At 44.1% G+C, this 21,492-nt stretch overlaps 1 protein-coding gene across 1 annotated transcript in view; it reads right to left on the minus strand.

The window, feature by feature from the left end:
* fer1l6 (fer-1 like family member 6) overlaps positions 1-21,492 on the minus strand; it is a 656,531-nt gene that overhangs the window by 465,655 nt on the left and 169,384 nt on the right. Inside the window, exons 6-8 of the mRNA XM_034186126.1 lie at positions 9,055-9,117; positions 6,444-6,522; positions 6,106-6,262 (exon numbers count right to left, since the gene is read on the minus strand). Of these exons, the coding sequence (XP_034042017.1) occupies positions 6,106-6,262; positions 6,444-6,522; positions 9,055-9,117 (299 nt within the window). The remainder of the gene's footprint in view (positions 1-6,105; positions 6,263-6,443; positions 6,523-9,054; positions 9,118-21,492) is intronic.

The raw sequence follows: 21,492 nt of genomic DNA on the forward strand, positions 1-21,492 counted from the left end.
CCCTGTCCCGGGTGCATGAAGAGGAGGCCAAGGCCGAGTTGTCAGACCCCATAGAGACCATCATCCCCGAGTCCACTGTCGTGGCCACTCTCACCTGGGACGTGGAGAAGACCGTCCGGGAGGCCCTGACACAGAACCCGGACCCGGGGACCGGCCCAAAGGACAAACTGTACATCCCACCAGAGGCCAGAGCTGCGGTTTTGGACTTCTGTCATGGTTCCAAGCTCTCCTGTCATCCCGGGGTGCGCAGAACCATGGCAGTGGTCCAGCAGCGCTTCTGGTGGGCGTCCATGGAGGCCGATGTCCGGGACTACGTCCAGGCCTGTACCACCTGTGCCAGGGGCAAGGCTGAGCATAAGAGGACTTCAGGACTCCTCCAGCCCCTACCGGTACTTCACCGCCCCTGGTCCCACATCGGCCTGGACTTTGTCACGGGCCTCCCGCCATCCCAGGGCAATACCACCATCCTCACGATAGTGGACCGGTTCTCCAAGGTGGCCCACTTCGTGGCCCTCCCGAAGCTCCCAACGGCCCAGGAGACAGCAGACCTCCTGGTCCACTACGTCGTGCGTCTGCATGGGATACCAGCAGACATCGTCTCAGACCGTGGCCCTCAGTTCTCCTCTCAGGTCTGGAGGAGTTTCTGCAGGGAACTGGGGGCCACCGTGAGTCTCTCATCCGGGTATCACCCTCAGACAAACAGACAGGCAGAGCGGGCCAAGCAGGATCATCGACGGGGAGCCGGCTTGGACCGTGCGCCGGCTCCTGGACGTCCGTCGGAAGGGCCGGGGGTTCCAGTATTTGGTGGACTGGGAGGGGTATGGACCCGAAGAACGCTCCTGGGTGAAGAGGAGCTTCATCCTGGACCCGGCCCTCCTGGCCGACTTCTACCGGCGGCACCCGGACAAGCCTGGTCGGGCGCCAGGCGCCCGTTGAGGGGGGGGTCCTGTTGTGTGGGCCGCTGAAGAGGAGGTACTGCTGGCCCACCACCACCAGATGGCGCCCTGCTTGGAGTGCGGGCTTCAAGCACGAGAGGGCGCCGGAGCCACTGGGAGTGACAGCTGTCGCTCTTCATCAGCACCAGCTGTCACTCATTCAACCCATTACCATCACCATAAAGGCCGGACTGCAACTCCACCTCCTCGCCGAGAAATCATCTACCATACAGGTAATTCTCTGCTGAATCTAATCCGAACAATAGTCTGATCTCTTTTGCAGCCGTTTTCCTGTGACGGATTCCTTGTCTGCTGTGTTGGCGTTTGGTGTGGACTGCGACGGCTTCGCCTCCCACCCCACCCAGATAAGTGGTTGTCTCAGGAGCTGTCCGAGTGTGTTATCGGAGGTGGAGGTTCTCCCTCCTAACTGAACACAGACTGTGGGATTACTGAGTGTGCGTACTCACACTCATCAAACTGTTTCTGTTCTGTGCCAGCAGTACCGGGTCTGACTGCTGAAGACAGTGGCCACCTGGGGCGCAGGGCTTGGCGGCTCCGGTGTTCTTCAGATCCATTGGTGGTGGAAGCTGTGTGGGTTCCGGCTCTTCTATCACCAGATGTCTTCTATCTTCGAGCCTGCCACACGCCACCTTGTGTATGATTGACATTCCGCAATATTGTGATTGTCTGTACTTCGTTGTGCGCTTCACAACATTAAATTGTTATTTTTTGGCTTATCCATTGTCCGTTCATTAACGCCCCCTGTTGTGGGTCCGTGTCACGACACCTTCCCAACAATTTTCTACCGTCAGTAAAAGACATTATATTCATGTCTTTCATGAACCGCCTTGAGACGATTTTGTCGTGAATTGGCGCTATATAAATTAATAAATTTGAATTTGAAATTTGAATTTTCACAATACTAATTAAGTACAGTGGTCGCTCGTTTATCACAGGAGTTACATTCTAAAAATAACCCGTAATAGGCGAAATCCGCGAAATCCGCGAAGTAGTCAGTGTTAGTTTTTACAATTATTATAGATGTTTTAAGGCTGTAAAACCCCTCAATACACACTTTATACACTTTTCTCAAACAGGCATTAACATTTTCTCACTTTTCTCTCCTGTGTAAACACTCTCTTTTTTCTTCTGGGCGAGAAGATTATAAACAGACACACGCAGAACACAATGCACGTGTTCTCCCTTCGCTCACTGCCTCCGGGGGTACGGATGCAGGACCCACAAAGAATCCAAGTCATGGCCATGGAGCTTTGCAGCTGCGGTATACCGAGACCCTGCGGCGCTGTGGATTTTCCGCAAGAAATCTATCCTTGCGGGCTGCCAGAGCGCTCCGCATCAAAACAGCGAGGGCAGTCTCTCGACCTGTTGCCAGAGTTGGCGTAGCTCTGCACAGCAGAGAGGGGGGCAGTGTGAGTGGCCCACTGCTGCATTTACCAAGCCCGCAGACTCATTAAGCGCATCGGAGGCAGTGAGAGCAATTGCGGTGATGCCGACCGGTGCCGCGACCAGCCCGACTGATAAGGACGCAGAACACAATGCGCTGTTTACCTCTGCTTCTGTGGTGTCCGGTGGGTTGCGCGCGCCACATACAAGTAGTTGCTGTACTCAAAACACCAAGATTCCATGCGGATAGGACATGCGCAGAACAGAAAATAATGTTCCTTTCTATGGGGATATCCTGATGCACGTTTATATGACCTGATATTCGGGTTAGAAAAGGAGTAACCTAGGGGTCATATTCGGGTTTTTAAAAACCAGAATATGAGCATAGTCGGGTTTTTGTGGGTGTTTACATGGCCGTGCGCAACCGGGTTATTGCTAATATTCCGGTTTTGAAAGGGTTATTGGCTGCATGTAAACGTAGTCACAGAATCCAGAATCCAGGTCAGGAGCACTGGAATCCAGTCCAAACGTTTCCGCTTTCCGGCGCTGACGGTGCAAGACATCACACATAAAGAGGAACTCCAGCGAGAAGCAGCCACACTACAATTAAATGTGGTAAAAGCAGGACCAAGTGCCTCCAGAACATCGGAACATGGATTAACATCCACAGAACAAACAAGGAAGAAGGCACTCTCCCTGGAGACCAAGGAGACCGAATCCACTGGAAATGGAAAAACGATGCGTCCTCCCCCATGAGTTACAAACTTACAATTGGATTTGGTCCTGTGGTCAAAGTCCTGTCAATGCAGTTACACAAAGGCTGACAATGACGGCAATGGCGACAATGAAGGTATGACATGGAACTGTTTCACCAGCCCATGACAACATTTTTAAACATGAATCTCACCTCCGACATGGCCCCAGGGGTGTTTCACAGCAATGGGTGGACAGGAGCCAGGGATCACAGCCTGTGGTGAAGACCCTCTCACCCTGGTTTATATATATATATATATATATATATATATATATATATATATATATATATATATATATATATATATATGTTTGCACACACTGCAGCAGGGATTTTGGTCCACTCCTCCATACAGATCTTCTCTAGATCTTTCAGGTTTGAAGTTTCAGCTCCCTCCAAAGATTTTCTATTGAGTTCAGGTCTGGAGACTGGCCAGGCCACTCCAGGACCTTGAAATGCTTCTTACGGAGCCCCTCCTTAGTTGCCCTGGCTGTGTGTTTGGGGTCATTGTCATGCTGGAAGACCCAGCCATGACCCATCTTCACTGCTCTTACTGAGGGAAGGAGGTTGTTTACCAAAATCCCGCAATACATGACCCCATCCAACCTCCCTTCAATATGGTGCAGTCGTCCTGTCCCCTTTGCAGAAGAGCACCCCCAGAGTATGATGTTTCCACCCCCATGCTTCACGGTTGGGATGGTTTTCTTAGGGTTGTTGTCATTCTTTAAACATGGTAAGTGGAGTTGATTCCAAAACGCTCTATTCTGGTCTCATCTGACCACATGACCTTCTCCCATGCCTCCTCTGGATCATCCAGATGGTCACTGGTGAACTTCAAACGGGCCTGGACATGTGCTGGCTTGAGCAGGGGCCCTTGCTGCCCTGCAGGATTTTAAACCATGTCAGTATCATGTGTTACTAATGTATTCTTTGTGACTGTGATCCCAGCTCTCTTCAGGTCATTGACCAGGTCCTCCTGTGTAGTTCTGAGCTTTCTCAGAATTATCCTTACCCCACAAAGTGAGATCTTGCATGGAATCCCAGACTAAGGGAGCTTGACAATCATCTTGTGTTTCTTCCACTTTCTAATAAATAATCATAACAGTTGTCTTCTACCAAGCTGCTTGCCTGCTGTCCTGTAGTCCATCCCAGCCTTGTGCAGGTCTACAGTTTTGTCCCTTGTGTCCTTAGACAGTTCTTTGGTCTTGGCTATGGTGGACAGGTTGGCGTGTGATTGATTGAGTGTGTGAACAGGTGTCTTTTATACAGGTAACAAGTTCAAACAGGCGCAATTAATACAGGTAAAGAGTGCAGAATAAGAGGGCTTCTTAAAGAAAAATGAACAGGTCTGTGAGAACCAGAATTCTTGCTGGTTGGTAGGTGTTCAAATACTTATTTGCAGCAGTAACATACAAACAAATTATTTAAAAAAATCATACATTGTGATTTGGGATTTTTTTTTTTTTTTAGATTATGTCTCTCACAGTGGACATGCACCTAAGATGAAAATGTCAGACCCCTCCATGATTTGTAAGTGGGAGAACTTGCAAAACCGCAGGGTGTTCAAATACTTATTTTCCTCACTATATATATATATATGTGTGTGTGTGTGTGTGTGTGTGTACATGCTGTCGCCTTTGTATCATCGTTCACTTGAGTCTTATGAATGTCTCTAGTTGCTCTATGAAAATGATGACAACATACACACAATGCAATGCAACTTACTACACCAGTGGTGTCCAAACTATTCCAGTAAGGGCTGAGAGGGTGCCCTCATACGCGAGGGCTGTTGCCATTGGTAATGGTGCCAGTGTCATCGAGGATTTGCAGGAAGAAATTCATTCTCTGTAACATCAAGTCATATTTTTTTTTTTCTTCAAAGGACATCCACATTAACAATAGTAACATTGCAGACTGCCACTCATTACCAAGAATAGATAATAAGTCTAAACCTGCCAAACAAAAAAGTTACAAGGGACAGATGTGTACGTAAATGAACATTTGACAAAGAAAAATGCCGAGATAGCCAGACAAGCAAGAGCCTTGCGAAAGCAGAAAAAAATACAAGCAACCCGCAGGAGGTGAAAGTTATGTTGATAAGAGAGCTTTCGGACTTGGATCATTTTAAGTGATTGTTGATTCTGTTAAACAATTTGGTTGTTGCTTGCCTGGAGTGGTTTTTTCATCTTTTGTTATGGGACAAATTTTGAGGAATTATATATCATGTTTAAGTTCATATCATGAAGTTGGAACTTATTTAAGTGCATCTCTTGTGCTGTGGATTATATTTCTTTTATAATGATAACTGATTCTTTACAATTTACTTCTGCACGGGAGCTCAATTTCAATTTTTGATGAGCATAACAACATTGAAAATAATAATGATCCGGACTGTTTTTCTTGAAAACAGAAATCATCTTTGTAATTATTTTACTGAGGAACAATTTAAGCATCATTCTTTCATAAATGGGACATTTTCTATTATACATTTCAATGGCAGAAGTCTTTCTTTGAATTTCTCAAAAATTCAGGACTGTTTAAAAACTGCTAACAAATGTTTTTCAGTTATTGCAGTGACTGAGACATGGTTAAAAGATGAGTATGTTGACTGTCCAGTTTGAGGGTTATGTTTTTTTTGTTTGTTTTGTTGTTGTTGTTTTGCCAGAAATAGGGTGAATAAACGGGGTGGTGGTGTGGCACTTTATGTTAGATCTAGCCATCAATGTGAACTTGTTCACAATATGTCCTTTTCTTTGGACAAGATCATGGAATGTGTTAATGTGGAAATTACATGTGAAAAATCCAAAAACATAATTACAAGTTGCATCTATAGAGTTCCTGGAGCTAACAAATATTTTTTTGGTGAAAAATTAATTTACTCCATTTTATAATGAGGCTGTAACATAACAAAATGTGTTATTTATTAAGTTTATTTATTTTTGGCAGTACCTGCAGCTAAGAATACACAGTACATATTTTTGATCTAAAAAAAAACAAAATCTGGTGCCATACTTGTCTATCTGCTCCTCTGCATCACTGGCCTTAGGTCCTGGTCGTACAGCATCCCCCTTTGCTGAAACACTGATGTCACACTTCACATAGCCTTTGACCCCTGTGCTGGGGTCACCAGGATTTGTCAGCATTGCCCATTTGTTGATGAAGTGGTGACCTGACAAAGTATCAAATAGATAGCAGGGTGAGATTTTGGGTTGGAAAGTAGATGACAAATGGCAAATATTTGTATTTTCTTTCTTGATCAAGGCATTTTCCAAAATAGGTTGGCCAGATTCCACAGCCATTAACCCACAGCCTAAGAGGAAAAAGTGGAAACAAGAAGTTGACTCACTGACCTGTCTGTTTATAAACTGTCCACACGTCCAGCTTAAAGGAGCCAACACAGAAACTCCTCAACATCTTAGAATGCATCACCTGAGCACAAAGACCGACGTAACAATTACAACCAGTCTACACCAACTCAGAGGCTCCAGAACATTCCCAATGCAACACAAGATATTCTGCAGTAAGCACACACTGCTCCATTCCAAAGAGTGTGAAATCAACTCCATCATATGCCCTATTTGAGTGGGATTAGGTCAAATTTGCCATTTCAGTCATTTTTTTTACAGATTGCACGCTGTGCAAAGATTTTGGCACATTTAACTATCTGAAAAATGACCCAAAAAATGATCTCAGGTTATATTTCATGATATCTTCCTGAAAAGACGTTTTCTGCTGTTTATCTCAAGTATGGAGGTGATTCAAAAAGACAGTCCATCCACCCACAGCAGAGATTTGACATTCACACTTGAAATGATTTACTCAGAACATATGTATCAATCACTTCACACATCTTACAACGACAGTCATGTGATCATGTTCATGCCAGCAGCTCACCTCTGCATGCTCTCTCTGTGCAGCTTCTGTGGCATGCAGATGTAAAAATAAAGCCACAATGAACATGCTCATGTTAGCGTTGCAAATAAAACAGTGAAAACAGTGTTTGTGCTGTACACAAACACTGTTTTCACTGTGAGCAGAGAGCAACACTACATGGAGTGAAAACAGCACAAAAACAGAGTGCAGCCAGGAATATAAGCAGAAAAAGTGTCAGTTGTCCTTCAGATGAAGAAGCAACTGTTTGACCAGTGTGGGTCTAGTTTGTATTGTGCCCAAGCTGTTTTTGTCTCACTTTTTTTCCTTCATCTACAACGTGCATTGCGAGTTCTCTGTGCTGTTAAAATTCATAACCAGGGTTTTTCCAACATTTGGTGACATCCAGGGTTTAGCTCGGACTCTTTAATGTGAGCTTAAGGATAACTTTTTTTTTTTTATCATTTTTATTTATTTATTTATTTATTTACCTGTTTCTTATTTTATTTTATTTTTTTTATTTATTTACCTGTTGTATCTGCATGTGTCAAAATCCTTGTACAGGCACTGGGAGCACTGGAATAAAAAGAGTCTCACTCATTAGCTTTCTTTACTAAACTTTGTTACAAACTTGGGCTATTAAAATATAACACACACACAAAAAAAATGATGAGGTGTGTTTCAATCAGTGTTGTGAAAAGTAACTTTGACAAGTTACTTTTTTAGTTACTTTTTTAGTTGCTTTATACAGTTGCTTTATGCAGTTACTTCATTAGCAGCATTATGCAATTACTTCATTAGAATCTGCTGAAAACTTGCAACTAATAAGTAATGTAACTAATAAGGTAACGAGTAATGTAACTTGGTTACTCGTAAGATTGAGCAATCAGCAAAGTAACTCATCAGCAAAGTAACTAATAATTACTTTTCTGAGTACTAAATCTTAAAAATAACCAAATTAGATTATGAGTAACTTTATTAATTACATTCAGCAACTGCCGACAAGGTGTCTGCAGCTGCTAATGAACTAACTGTATGAAGTAACTGTAAAATATAACTGTATAAATTAACTAATGAAGTAACTTTCCAAAGTTACTTTCCCAAACACTGGTTTCAATAGTAAACAAGATTGACGTATTTCAGTGGGTGGCTCAAAAGCATTGATGTTTATCATTGAGATTTATCCTGAACAGTAAGACCCTTCGGCTGCTCCCTTGTTTTCACTCGGGGTCACCACAGCAGATCCAAAGTGGATTTGCATGTTGGTTTGGTGCAAGCTTTTACAACAGTGAGGTGAGTGAGGTTACCCCTGTGGTGGTGAGCTTTTACACCACTGGGGCAGTGGTGGGGTTTGAACCTAGATCCTTCCACACTGAAATCAAGCACATTAGCCACTTGGCCACCACTCCATCAAGTCTACAATAAATAATATAGACAGTCTGTGGTAACAGTATGCTTAAAAGTACAATAATCACTGTCATGCAGTTGCCACAGATAGTACTTTATCCTTTGTATGAAAAATTGTGCTGTGCATGCTTCAAACTTATACTTCATCTTCTTGTTCTTCTTCTTTCAGCTGTTTACAGTGATATAAATGAGAGAGAGTGCTAAAACAGTTTACCATGAAAATGTCTCACCGGAACAAGCAACCTTCATATGTTTCATTATTCCATTTTTCATTATACAACAACAACAACAACAATAATAATAATGATAATAATAATAATCATAATAACAAAGGATTTTTGCAATTCTGAATTGTTCCCACAATTTCATCACAAAACGCTTAAAACCACTGCCACATTTATTACAGTTTTTTAGTAAAGTTGCTGTGAAATCGGGTGTTTTAGGCCACAAGAATCCCCCTAAAATCCTGCAAAATCCTTGGTGGACTGATATATGTTTCAATAGTTGCCAGTAATACATGGCTTCTATGATAGCATTATCTGCTATCATAGAAGTCATTGGCTGCGTTTGCTGAAACATCCAAAATACTGTAAGATTCCTTTAAGCCACAACTCTTAACTGATCTTGTAAATTTTTGTTTACTGCAGATGTATGGTATATTTTACAAGTTATATCTTTACTCACCGACAGCTTGATGACTTTGTCCAAGAAAATCTCTTTGTGGCCAAAGAAGTCAAACACGAAATACTGAAGGAAACAAGATGGGAGGTCAGTTAGCAAGCTCCCAAACAACAAAAATAGTATTCAGCACAGCTGGGGCGAATAGTCAAAATAGTCAAACATGACTAGTTTGCACCTGACTAACCGAATAATTGTTCAGCCACAGGCCCAACCAGATTTGATCAAGAGTCATTACCATGTCATCTCTTCCTAAACCTTTGGAAAATGTGTTTTCAGAGACACATATCTCCTATATTATAATAGCCAAGTGGTCTCTGTGTGCGTGTATGTGTTGCGTGCGTGAGTATGGCTTTGATCACGCAGAAACTGGGGAGAGCTGACATTTGCCATTTGGTATGCTCATGTATTTTGGGTCAAGGATAAATGCTGCAAAAACAGAAAGTTGATTTTTGGAGAAATTAGGGATATTAGCTAAGAACAGTGAACAAATTTCAACTTGAGAGTCTTGTTCAGTGGTGGTTGTGTTTCAGTCTTCCTTACCATGGCCATGTCTCTGAGCACTTAACACCTGGTACTTCTGAACAGTCCAGGTACAACCCAATTCCAACAAAGTTGGGATGTTGTATAAAATGTAAATAAAAACAGAATACAATGATCTGCAAATCCTCTTCAACCTATATTCAATTGAATACACCACAAAGACAAGATATTTAATGTTCAAACTGATTAACTATATTGTTTTTGTGCATATATGTGCTATATATGCTTAATGTCCAACCAGCTGACAATTTTTTATTAGTCAACTAATAATATTTGACTAATAATATTTGTTATTCGTCAGAAGTCATTTATTAAGTTCATTTAACCCTTACAAGGATAGACCTGCTGGAGCTGCCACTGCTGCCTTCACTCAGTGAAGAAAGTGCATGAACCTTGGCAGATGAATTAGTCAGCTCAAATGGGTAGTCTATGCCTAGTAAATGAATGCAGGTATTGTCTTCATGCTAATGCTGTTTTTTGTATTTGTGATTTTGTGGTTATATTTGTTAAAATAAATGGCACATTTGAGTTTCACCACGAAGACTGAAAATTGTCTTAATTCGTTCAATGTCAAATTTAGTTCTGTGACGTGAAGAGGAAAAGATCTCACAAAATATCTGTGGTTGAAGACCATCAGTTGGGTAAAGACCACAGAAAAAGCAGCTATGCTGTAAGAACAAAAATGTGTTGACCAAGGCCTTGCATTTGTGTTAAAAAATACTTAAATGTAGAAAAGTTAAATGCAGATGAAACTGCTGCTGATGAACCAAAACGTCTCTTTGGAACAAATAAAAATGTGTTTGAAACATAAACTACCGATGGAGCAAACGTTGCTGGCAGACAGGAAGAAATGTCATAGCACTCGATCGCCTGAGAGACTGGGGTAAGGATGATTCTGAGAAAGCTCAGAACTACACAGGAGGACCTGGTCAATGACCTGAAGAGAGCTGGGACCACAGTCACAAAGATTACATTAGTAACACATGATATTGTCATGGTTTAAAATCCTGCAGGGCAGCAAGGTCCCCCTGCTCAAGCCAGCACATGTCCAGGCCTGTTTGAAGTTCACCAGTGACCATCTGGATGATCCAGAGGAGGCATGGGAGAAGGTCATGTGGTCAGATGAGACCAGAATAGAGCTTTTTGGAATCAACTCCACTTACCGTGTATAGAGAATGAGAACAACCCCAAGAAAACCATCCCAACCGTGAAGCATGGGGGTGGAAACATCATACTCTGGGGGTGCTCTTCTGCAAAGGGGACAGGACAACTGCACCGTATTGAAGGGAGGATGGATGGGGTCATGTATTGCAAGATTTTGTAAACAACCTCCCCTCAGTAAGAGCAGTGAAGATGGGTCATGGCTGGGTCTTCCAGCATGACAATGACCCCAAACACACAGCCAGGGCAACTAAGGAGGGGCTCCGTAAGAAGCATTTCAAGGTCCTGGAGTGGCCTGGCCAGTCTCCAGACCTGAACTCGATAGAAAATCTTTGGAGGGGGCTGAAACTCCAAACGTGAAAGATTTGGAGAAGATCTGTATGGAGGAGTGGTCCAAAATCCCTGTTACAGTGTGTGAAAACTTGGTCAAGAACTACAGGAAATGTCTGACCTCTGTAATGGCAGACAAATGTTTCTGAACCAATTGTTAAGCTCTGTTTTTCGAGGGGGTCAAATACTTATTTTATGCGATAAAATGCAAATTAATTATTTAAAATCATACAGTGTGATTTACTGGATTTTTTTTTGTTTGTTTTTGTTTTTTGTTTTTTTTTATTTTGTCTCTCACAGTTGAAGTGTACCTACGAGGGCTGTCCATAAAGTATAGGTCCTTTTTATTTTTTCAAAAACTATATGGATTTCATTCATATGTTTTTACGTCAGACATGCTTGAACCCTCGTGTGCATGCGTGAGTTTTCCACGCCTGTCGGTGACGTCATTCGCCTGTGAGCACTCCTTGTGGGAGGAGTCGTCCAGGCCCCTCGTCGGAATTCCTTTGCCTGAGAAGTTGCTGAGAGACTGGCGTTTTGTTTGATCAAAATTTTTTCTAAACCTGTGAGGACACATCGAAGTGGACACGGTTCGAAAAATTAAGCTGGTTTTCGGTGAAAATTTTAATGGCTGATGAGAGATTTTGAGGTGATACTGTCGCTTAAGGACTTCCAACACAGCGGGACGTCGTGCAGCACTCCCAAGGCGCCATCGTCAGCCTGTTTTCAAGCTGAAACCTCCACATGTCAGGCTCTATTGATCCAGGACGTCGTGAGAGAACAGAGAAGTTTCAGAAGAAGTCAGTTTCAGCATTTTATCCGGATATTCCACTGTTAAAGGAGATTTTTTTAATGAAAGACGTGCGGATGGGTCCGCGCGTCGGGACGCAGCCGGCGCGGTGCGGCGGCACAGGAAAAACACCTCCGTGTTGATAACCATTTGTAAATCCAGGCGGCTTTTGATGGCTTTCAGTGGAGTGAGTATATGAGAAATTGTTTAACAGCTGGACATGTTCCAACTTGTCCTTAAGGCTTCCAACAGAGGTGTTTTTCCTGTGGCGGAGCGTTGCGGCGGCTGCGAGCCGACGCTGCAATCCGCCCGCACGTCTTTCATTAAAAAAATCTCCTTTAACAGTGGAATATCCGGATAAAATGCTGAAACCGACTTCTTCTGAAACTTCTCTGTTCTCTCACGACGTCCTGGATCAATAGAGTCTGAAATGTGGAGGTTTTCAGCTTGAAACAGGCTGACGACGGCGCCTGGGACCGCTGCGCGACGTCTCGCTCCGTGGGAAGTCCTTAAAGCGACAGTATCACCTCAAAATCTCTCATCAGCTGTTAAAATTTTCACCGAAAACCAGCTTAGTTTTTTGAACTGTGTCCACTTCGATGTGTCTCTCAGGTTTAGAAAAAATTTTGATCAAACAAAGCGCCAGTCTCTCAGCAACTTCTCAGACAAAGGAATTCCGATGAGGGGCTGGACGACTCCTCCCACAAGGAGTGCTCCAGGCGAATGACGTCACCGACAGGCATGGAAAAACTCAAGCATGCGCACGAGGGTTTCAAGCATGTCTGCGTAAAACATATGAATGAAATCCATATAGTTTTTGAAAAAAATAAAAGGACCTATACTTTATGGACAGCCCTCGTACAATAAAAATTACAGACCTCTCCATTCTTTGTAGTGGGAAAACCTGCAAAACTGACAAGGGGTCAAATACTTATTTTCCCCACTGTATGTCTTTCTGTTTTGTACTGTGTTGTGGGCACAGGCTACCTGGATCCTGGAGCTGCTGCATGACACGTGTGCAAATCATTCCTATCTGTCAGGCTTGGTAGCTAAAGATGTCTGGATGCAAATGCAAAACTCAGAGAAGCAGCACTGGAACGAATGGGCTTCACATGACTGACATGGAAAATAGGATGGGTGCATAAAGACCTCGGAAGATGGAGAGACACAGGACTAATTACTTTGGAAACTGGAAAGAGGAAGTTTCCTGGGCATGCCATGTAAGGGCAGGTGTGGCATGGAAAGACACTTTTTGATAAGACAGTACTGGAGAACGTTTGTAGTAGGCCGTGGCTTTGTAGGTCACGGAAGAGCAGATTAGAGCCCTCTGGGCCTCCTCCCAGGTTCGCAGAGCAGGTTCTGTACCCAGAGCAGCGGGTACAGAAATACGGGAAACAGCAGAAGAGAATAGAGACCTCTGTGAAGCCCATGATCTGCAGATTGGACCCTTTTCCAATTCTTGGTTTAATTGTTTGGTTTGACCACTAGCGTGGGGGTGGTAACAGAAGTAAGACTGGACATAGCCCCAAGGAGACAGTAGAATTCCCTCCAAAAGTGTAACACAAATTGAGGTCCCCAATCGGATATGATATCTTGTGGTAAACCGTGCAGCTTAAAGATGCGTGATAACATAACCTCCGCCATTTCCTTGGTGGTGGGGACCTTAGGCAGAGCAATGAAATGGGCCATCTTGGACAGCCTATCAACAACAGTCAAAATTATAGTACTGTCTTTTGAAGGCGGCAGACTGTTAATGAAGTCCACCGAGATATGGGACCAAGGACGCGGAGGAACCGGGTGGAGAAGACCCACCGGAGCCTGATTGGAGGACTTGTGCATGGCACAGATTTGACAAGCGTTAACGTACTCATGATGTTGTGAGATAAGTGTGGCCATAAAAAGCGTTGTTGCAGGATGGAGATAGTCTTTTTTGATGCCTGGGTGACACACGAATTGGCCATCATGACCCCACTTAATAAGGTCTCCCCTCAATGGAGCTGGCACAAACAATTTACCCTGCAGGCACTCAGGCGGACTAGCTTTGCTACCCAGGGTGGATCTGACTCTAGACTCAATTCCCCAGGTAATAGCAGACAAGAGACAGGACTCTGGCAAAATCGGACCAGGATCGTAGGGCGTATCATCCAGGTCACCCTGTCGAGACCGCATCTGGTTTTCCGTTCTTATGGCCCAGTCACATGACATACAGCGATTCCTGAACAAAGGGAAAAAAGTAAAAAAGTCACAATTAGTTGAGAAAAGATGGACGAAAGAGCTTTATCACAGAATAGCCTGTGAAGCAAGAGCGCAAAAGGGATGAAAGAGGAACTAAACGAAACTGAAGCAAACGTTGATCCCGACGCTGTAAACAAAACACGCCTGGAGTCACTGCTGAAGCAGTGTGTGTCTGCATCTCTGTGTTCCAGGACTCAGCACTGGGTCAGAGCTCATAGTGCCTGAGTCCTGGAGAAAATGCAAACAGAAGCTGTGAAGATTGGTGCACACGTTGGTGGACCCACCTGCTGTGGTTCCTCGTCCAGAACAAAAGAGGGATCATCTCCTTCATCATCATAATCCACACTGTCTGTCAACATGCTGCGCACTCCGTCTTGCTCCAATTAAAAAAAAAACTCTGGTGTACTGTGGTGGCTGCTGTATCATTGTATTACATTACTAAGCCATATATATTGATTTATAACAGAAAACTGTCAAAAGGGGGAATAAATATAACTGTAAAGATGAGTGAATATATCAGAGCAGTAAACTGATCAGTCCATGTGAACGTGCATTGATGCCCCATGTGTGGTTATTCCACAAGCTGCAGCTGATCCACAATGTAAATTCTGCCTTCCAGAACAGCTCTTATATAATCATTTGAATCATCTACCTGTTGCCACATGTACATAAGGGCTGGATTGTCATTCGTACACTCATATTGTTATATTTAATAAATAATAATAAGCGCATGCAGGAGCTGCTGCTGCATTCGGGTAACATCGGAAATTATACAACTTTTTTGTTGGTTCAAATTCAGCAGTTGCTTGTGGCAATATAATTAATTGTATTCACACAAAAGATTAATTCTGGCCTATATAAGGTGCCTGAACCAAGTGAAGCTGACCCCCACCCAGATAAAAAAAATCCAAGCAAACACGCTGAGTTTGCCCTGTAATTTCCAACGGTACATGAATGCAGCGGCAGCAGCAGCGCTCAGAAATGGCTTCTGTACTGTGTGAAAACATTGAGCTGGTCGAACGAAGTCAAACTAAACACTAACGTTACAAAAACTAAGCAAATGCTAAAAAAAACATGTCAAGAACGACAGCAAAATGAAATACGGATGAATTGAGGTTTTCGTTGGCCTTCATTCAAATTTTTTGACAGTTTAAAAATGCTGACGAAGCACCAGCTGCAGGAACGAAGCTGGGCGAAGGTTAACTGATGCCAACAAAAGTCAACAAAAGTCCAGATTACTTCTTTAGTTTGGCTTTGTTGCCCTTCATTAAGTGCCATGTGACTGGGCCGTTAGACCCAGGATGATACAACAAATCAAAATGGCTATAGAACACTGCCCATCTAGCATGTCTAGCATTTATTCATTTTGCGGATCACAAATACACCAGAGTCTCATGGTCTGTGTATACCAAAAACAGCATTTGTGCCCCCTCCAGCCAGTGGTGCCACTCCTCCGAGGCCACCTTAATGGCTAGCAGTTGGTGGTTTCATTCGGCTGCGGTTAGTTTCCTGGAGAAAAACGCACAAGGATGCAGCCATTTATCTGAGGGATTCATTTGAGACAGGATGGCACCAACCCCCACATCATATGCATCGACTTCGACCACAAACTGCCAGGCTGGGTCAGGGAGTAGCAACATGGGGGCCACGGCAAAGCGATGTTTTAGGACCTGAAAGGCTTTATCACACTCAATTTTGGTGTCCTGCAGAAGCTGGAATGCGGTGGAGATGAGTGGCAATGGATAACAATTTTTAACAGTGATGTCGTTGAGCCCCTGGAAATCAATGCATGGACGAAGTAACTTATTTTCTCCTCTGCAAAAAAGAATCCTGCCCCAGTGGAGCAGGAATCAAGCCGGCCGACAGAGACTCCTGAATATACTCGTTCATGGCGATGTGTTCAGTGGCAGACAGTGAAAACAATTTCCCTCAAGGAGGACTAGCCCCGGGGAGGAGCTCAATGGCGCAGTTGTAGTCATGATGTGGTGTAAATGACTTAGCTTTAGCTTTACTGAATACAGGCAGCAGGCCATAATAACAAGATGGTACACCAGTTAAATCCGGGTTCACACTGGGTTATGCATGTTCATGGCAAGACAGACAATATCTTTTACATGTTGGTCCCCATTATATAATCTGTCCTTTGGACCAATCAAAGTTTGGGCCATGTTGTTAGAGCCAGGGGTGCCCCAGAATTGCCGGGTGAGTCATTTTATCATATACATGGAAGCTAATGAATTTAGAATGGTTTTCAGCAGTTATCATCCAAACTGACTGAGTGTGGTGGGTTATGTGCCCTAACTCATGACCATCCACTGCTTGCACCACCAGAGGGCACGAGACCGGCAAGTCCTGCCCAGCTCCACTGGCTCCTCCTTGTTGTGTGGGGAAGCGAGAGAGAAGGAGCAGGCAGAGGCTGAAGAGAGGCACAAAGATGAGGAAGAACGGCAAACAGGATGACAAACTACATGGCGAGGATGCTCCACCAGTCGACAGTCGATTCGGATAACCAGAGCAATAAACCGATCTTCTGGGAGTTCCACAGCAGCGAGTTGATCCCGGATGTTGTTGGCGAGCCCCTGGAAGAATACGTCAAGGAGGGCTGCAGGATTCCACTCACTCTTCACCACCAGAATGCGGAAATCTACTGCATAATCAGAAACATGGCAGCTGCCCTGCTTAAGCCTCATCAATGAGCGCGCAGCTTCGCACCCCGGGGAGGTATGCTAGAAGACCTGCTGCAAAGCTGTCGTGAAGGCACTTTGGGAGGAAGGTGACTGGTGACTGGTGACTCCACTCCGCCGTGGCCCATGCCGCTATTCGACTAGTAAGATGTGTAATCATATATGCTATCTTCATCCTTTCAGAGAGAAACAGATGAGACAAGTTCAAAGTGTAACTTGGACTGAGTTATAAAGGGTCTGACTTCACCCATTCCTCCGGAGAATTGCTTTGGTTGAGACAGCTGGTTGCAAAACTCAGGTGCGGGTACAGGAGCCGGCGTGGCTGCTGATGAACCCAGAAGCGGAGACACCGCTGGGTCGGGCTGATGGTTTAGCTTAGACAAAACCTGCTGTATCTCTGCACTTATAGAGGGACATGAATGAATCCGGCATTTGGCCAGCTCTTAATACCGGTGTTAAGCGTGGTCAGCTTATCCTCTTGCTGCGCAAGCTGTGGACTGTGGTGGCGTACTGCTCTCTGAAAAGCATCTGAGTCTGCTGCGTCCATAACTGGCCAGATTGATCTTCCAGGCTTGGTGGCTAAAGACGTCTGGACGCAAATGCAAAACTCCGACAAGCAGCTCTGTGGTTCATAAAGGTTAGTGAAGTTTTAGGCAGCAGTCGGTACACGTGAAGGCAGATCAAAACAAGCAGCAGTACAAAAAACATCAGGCAGAGACGGAGTCGGGTACACAGGCGGCAGTTATGAAACAATGAGGCAAAATAGGACTAGGGAAACACACAGAGAAGAGCTGAAAAGAAGGCACAAGGCGCAATGATCTGGCTAGTGACTAGTGAAACTTGTGAACCTTAAATACCCCCCAGGTGATGAGTTACAAATTAAAAACAGGTGTGTCTGGAAAGCACCAGAACAAGGGTGTGGCCAGACAGAGTGAAATGCCCACCACCAAGCACCAAAGGAAGACAAGAGAGAAGGGAACAGAGAAAACCCAAGCAGAAAAGACCAGCAATATAGTAACAAAACAGAAAAACGTCCAAAACATAATAATTAAACAGAGCAACACAACAAAAAGAAGAAACAAAAATCCAAACCCTGACAGTGGCGGCTTCTACACACATTCTGGGTATTCATGTGGCATTCAGACACCATTCCTTCGTGCCTAGGAGAATTTCTATCCTCCTGAATGTGGTTTGATTGTTTCAGGTGTCCGCCGGTTTGGCGTGGATCAGCCTGATTCGCCCATATCGCTGTTATGTGTGAAGGCACCTTTAATAAAGTCCTAAGTGATCTGCTTGCAATGGACTCAGACACAACCATAGTTGTCATGGTCTGCCTTTGCCCTGTCTCACCTCATGTTTGTAGTTTGTCTGTTTTCCCTCCATGTGGCACACTTCTGAGCCAAGGAACACCTGCAGCTCTTGATCTCCTACCACCTGACATTCATGAGCTGGTTTACCCCGGCTCTGAGCTCAGTCTTTGCCAGAGTCTTCCATGACTTTGCTGCAAGAGTCTTCCATGACTCCATGAGCCTTCCTTGAGCAATCCATGACCTTGACCATGCCAGATTCTATGTTGTTATTCCTGCCGGTTCCATGCGCTCTGACGTCTGAGCTTCTTGCAGCTCATTTCCAGGTAACTTGGCCAACTCTAATTTCCATATCAGAGCTCGTTGCTCTTTTGGTGTTTCCAGACGCTTTCCTGTGTGCCACCCACACTGCATGCTCCTGGCTCCCACACCACTCTCTGCACGACGTCACTTTGGAACTCATCTGCTCTGCCAACGTTCAGCTATGTTCCTCATATCTTTGAGATCCCATTCTCACGCTGCTTTTGTTTGTGACTGTGCATGACTAAGAACTGTTTCCAAGAACTATATTCAAAAACTGTTTCCAAGGAGTACCATGAACTGTTTCCAAGTACTAGTACCAAGAACTATTTCCAAGAACTGTATGAACTCTGTTGCTGAATTACTAAGTACTTTCTAAATAATTTTTGAAGCCACGTCCTGCTTAATTGGAACTGCGTCATATGACACGCAGCATCTGACATCTGAGGACAATTCATGAACTGTGAACATTCCTGGCCTCATGCCTACAGTGAACTGTTTGTGGTTAAAGGCTTCCGGGTTTTGAGTTCTATCATTCACCTCTGTTCTCCTCTGTCCTCCTAGTTCCTCATCCTCAGCTCTCTGCATCCCACCTGGCTCTGGTTCCAGCTCCATATACTCCAGGACTCCAGCTCATTCTCAGACTCCCAAGTCTGGCCCTGTGTACTCTGCAGCTCATGAACTTATATCACTATATGTGGGCCCGGTCTTGGCTCAGCAGGCTTCCTCCAGGTCAGCACCTGTTATTTATTGTTGCAAAATAAAGCTATTTTTGTTTGCAAACCTATTCTGGTTCTTGCTCCCAGTGTTTGAGTCCACCACCACTACCGGTCCACTCACCTGTACCAGTCCGGTCCCGTCCAGACCTCTAACCACAACAACGGTTCTGTTACTGTTTGATCTGAGCACTCTATTTGATATGGTGGATCACCATATACTACTCAACAGGCTGGAGAATTACTTTGAGACTGTTGGGAATGTGCTTGCATGATTGACATCCTACCTAACCTATCATTCTTGCTGTGTCCTGAAAAATAACATCATCTCAAATCGTGTTGCCATCAATATGTGGTTCTACAGGGGTCCATCTTAGGGCCCCTCCTTTTCTCCCTTTATATTACACTCTTTGGGCATATAGTGCAATGTGATCACTTTTCACTACTATGCTAATGATACTCAGTGTACATGCTAACCTCATACACTTAAAGACTTGAGATGATTGCCTATTGTTTCAATGAAAGTTGGATGCCAGTAATTGCTTACTTTTAAATTTGGACAAGACTGAAATGATGGTCCAGCAAGGCATAGACATCATTTGATCAGCTAATGCTTACTTAGGAACGTGTGTCACACATCACACGACAAAGTGAGGAACCTTGTGGGGACTTTTAATCCCACATTGTCCTTTGACCTACACATCAGAGAAATCACAAGGACTGCCTTCTTCCACCTTTGTAACAAACCAAAGATTTGTCCCATCCTGTCAACTAATAGCTGATGCAAAGACTCTGATCCATGCATTTGTCTCTTCTAGACTGAATATTGCAGTGTCCTGTTTTGATGGCATACCGCAGTCCAGCATTAGGGGTCTCTAATTGGTTCAAAATGCTGCTGCCAGAATTTTGACATAAAGCAGAAAGCTTGACCACATTACACAAATTTTGGCCTCCCTTCATTGGTTTCCTGTCTTTGTGAGGTTTGATTTTAAGATTCTGTTACTAATTATTAATGGATTAGTGCCTCCCTACCTAGCTGACCTAATTACACCCTATGTATCAGCCCATGCTATGTGTTCTCAGTGTGCAGGACTACTTTGTGTCCCTAAGGTAAAAAAAAAAAAAAGTTGGCAGGTCACAGAGTCTTCTCTTATCTTGTACCTGTCTTGTGAAATGATCTCCCTGCGGGATGAAACAGCCAGACTCCATGAAGACATTCAAGTCAGCCGTGGGCTCCCTGCTGATGATGTGTTGTTTCAATAGTAATCCTACTTAGTACGAGAGGAACCGCAGATTCAGACATGTGCTTGGCTGAGGAAGCAATGGTGCAAAGCTACCATCTGTGGGGTTATGACTGAATGCCTCCAAGTCAGAATCCTGCCTAGACGAAGCAATACCGAAGCGCCATGGATTTACGGTTGGCCCCTGATTGCCCTAAAGACACATCTATTCTCCCTCTCATATGGCTAGCATACCATTGTAGTATGGAACTATGCCTTCTCTCATTTTAATTTTTCTCATTAGCAATGCAACAGATTTCGACCTCATTACATCTAAATTCTGGGTCTGTTAGTGAAGCACAGGGCTAGCAGCCAGCGATCAACTTAGTATTCTCTCTGCTTCCCTGTTTCTTTACTGCTGATGAACTATTGCCTTAGGTGCAGTTACTTCTGGCTGACTGATTTTGCTCTTTTTCTCTCTGTCTGAAGCACTGACAAAAGCTTTGACAGATCCAGACCCTACATCCCGGAGCACCGGACTGACATCAGGATGCCCTGCCTGTGGCACCTGTGGAATTTGTAACTGTAATGGACTTGCCAGTGCTGAACATGGACATGTATGGATTAAAGTTCCAAGATGGACTGGTTTTTGTTTCAATTTCAGACTCTGTTTTTGTTGCTCTTCTGTTTTTGTTTTCTGTTTCTTCTGTTTGTTAAGAAATTCTTATAAAACTTTGTAAAAACCTTGCATCTGTTAGAGTGGCCAAAGAAGTAGGCAATCCCTCAGAGTCTCATCTGCTTGATGTTTCTTCCTCATTATCACCAGAGGGAGTTTTTCTTTACCAGTGCCGCCTGTGTACCTGCTCAGGGGGTTTGGTAAGGTTAGACCTTACTTGTGTCAAGTGCCTTGAGACATCACTGTTGTGATTTGGCACTATACAAATAAAATAGATTGAAATTGAATTGAATTATCTTATCATTGATGTATAATACATGCAAGCAACTAGTATGGCTTAACGGGGTTATCATTGTATGAGCTTGATCACAGAGCTCCAGCTTTAGTAATCCTGCTAAAAACTGAAACAACGAATGGACAAGCAAAAGGATGGCTTCATCTCCTAGTTGGAGGTCGTAAAATAAAGCCTTGAAGCATCTGGA

Source organism: Thalassophryne amazonica, chromosome 14 (genome assembly GCF_902500255.1).
Source record: "Thalassophryne amazonica chromosome 14, fThaAma1.1, whole genome shotgun sequence".
In the NCBI taxonomy this organism is placed as follows: Eukaryota; Metazoa; Chordata; class Actinopteri; order Batrachoidiformes; family Batrachoididae; genus Thalassophryne; species Thalassophryne amazonica.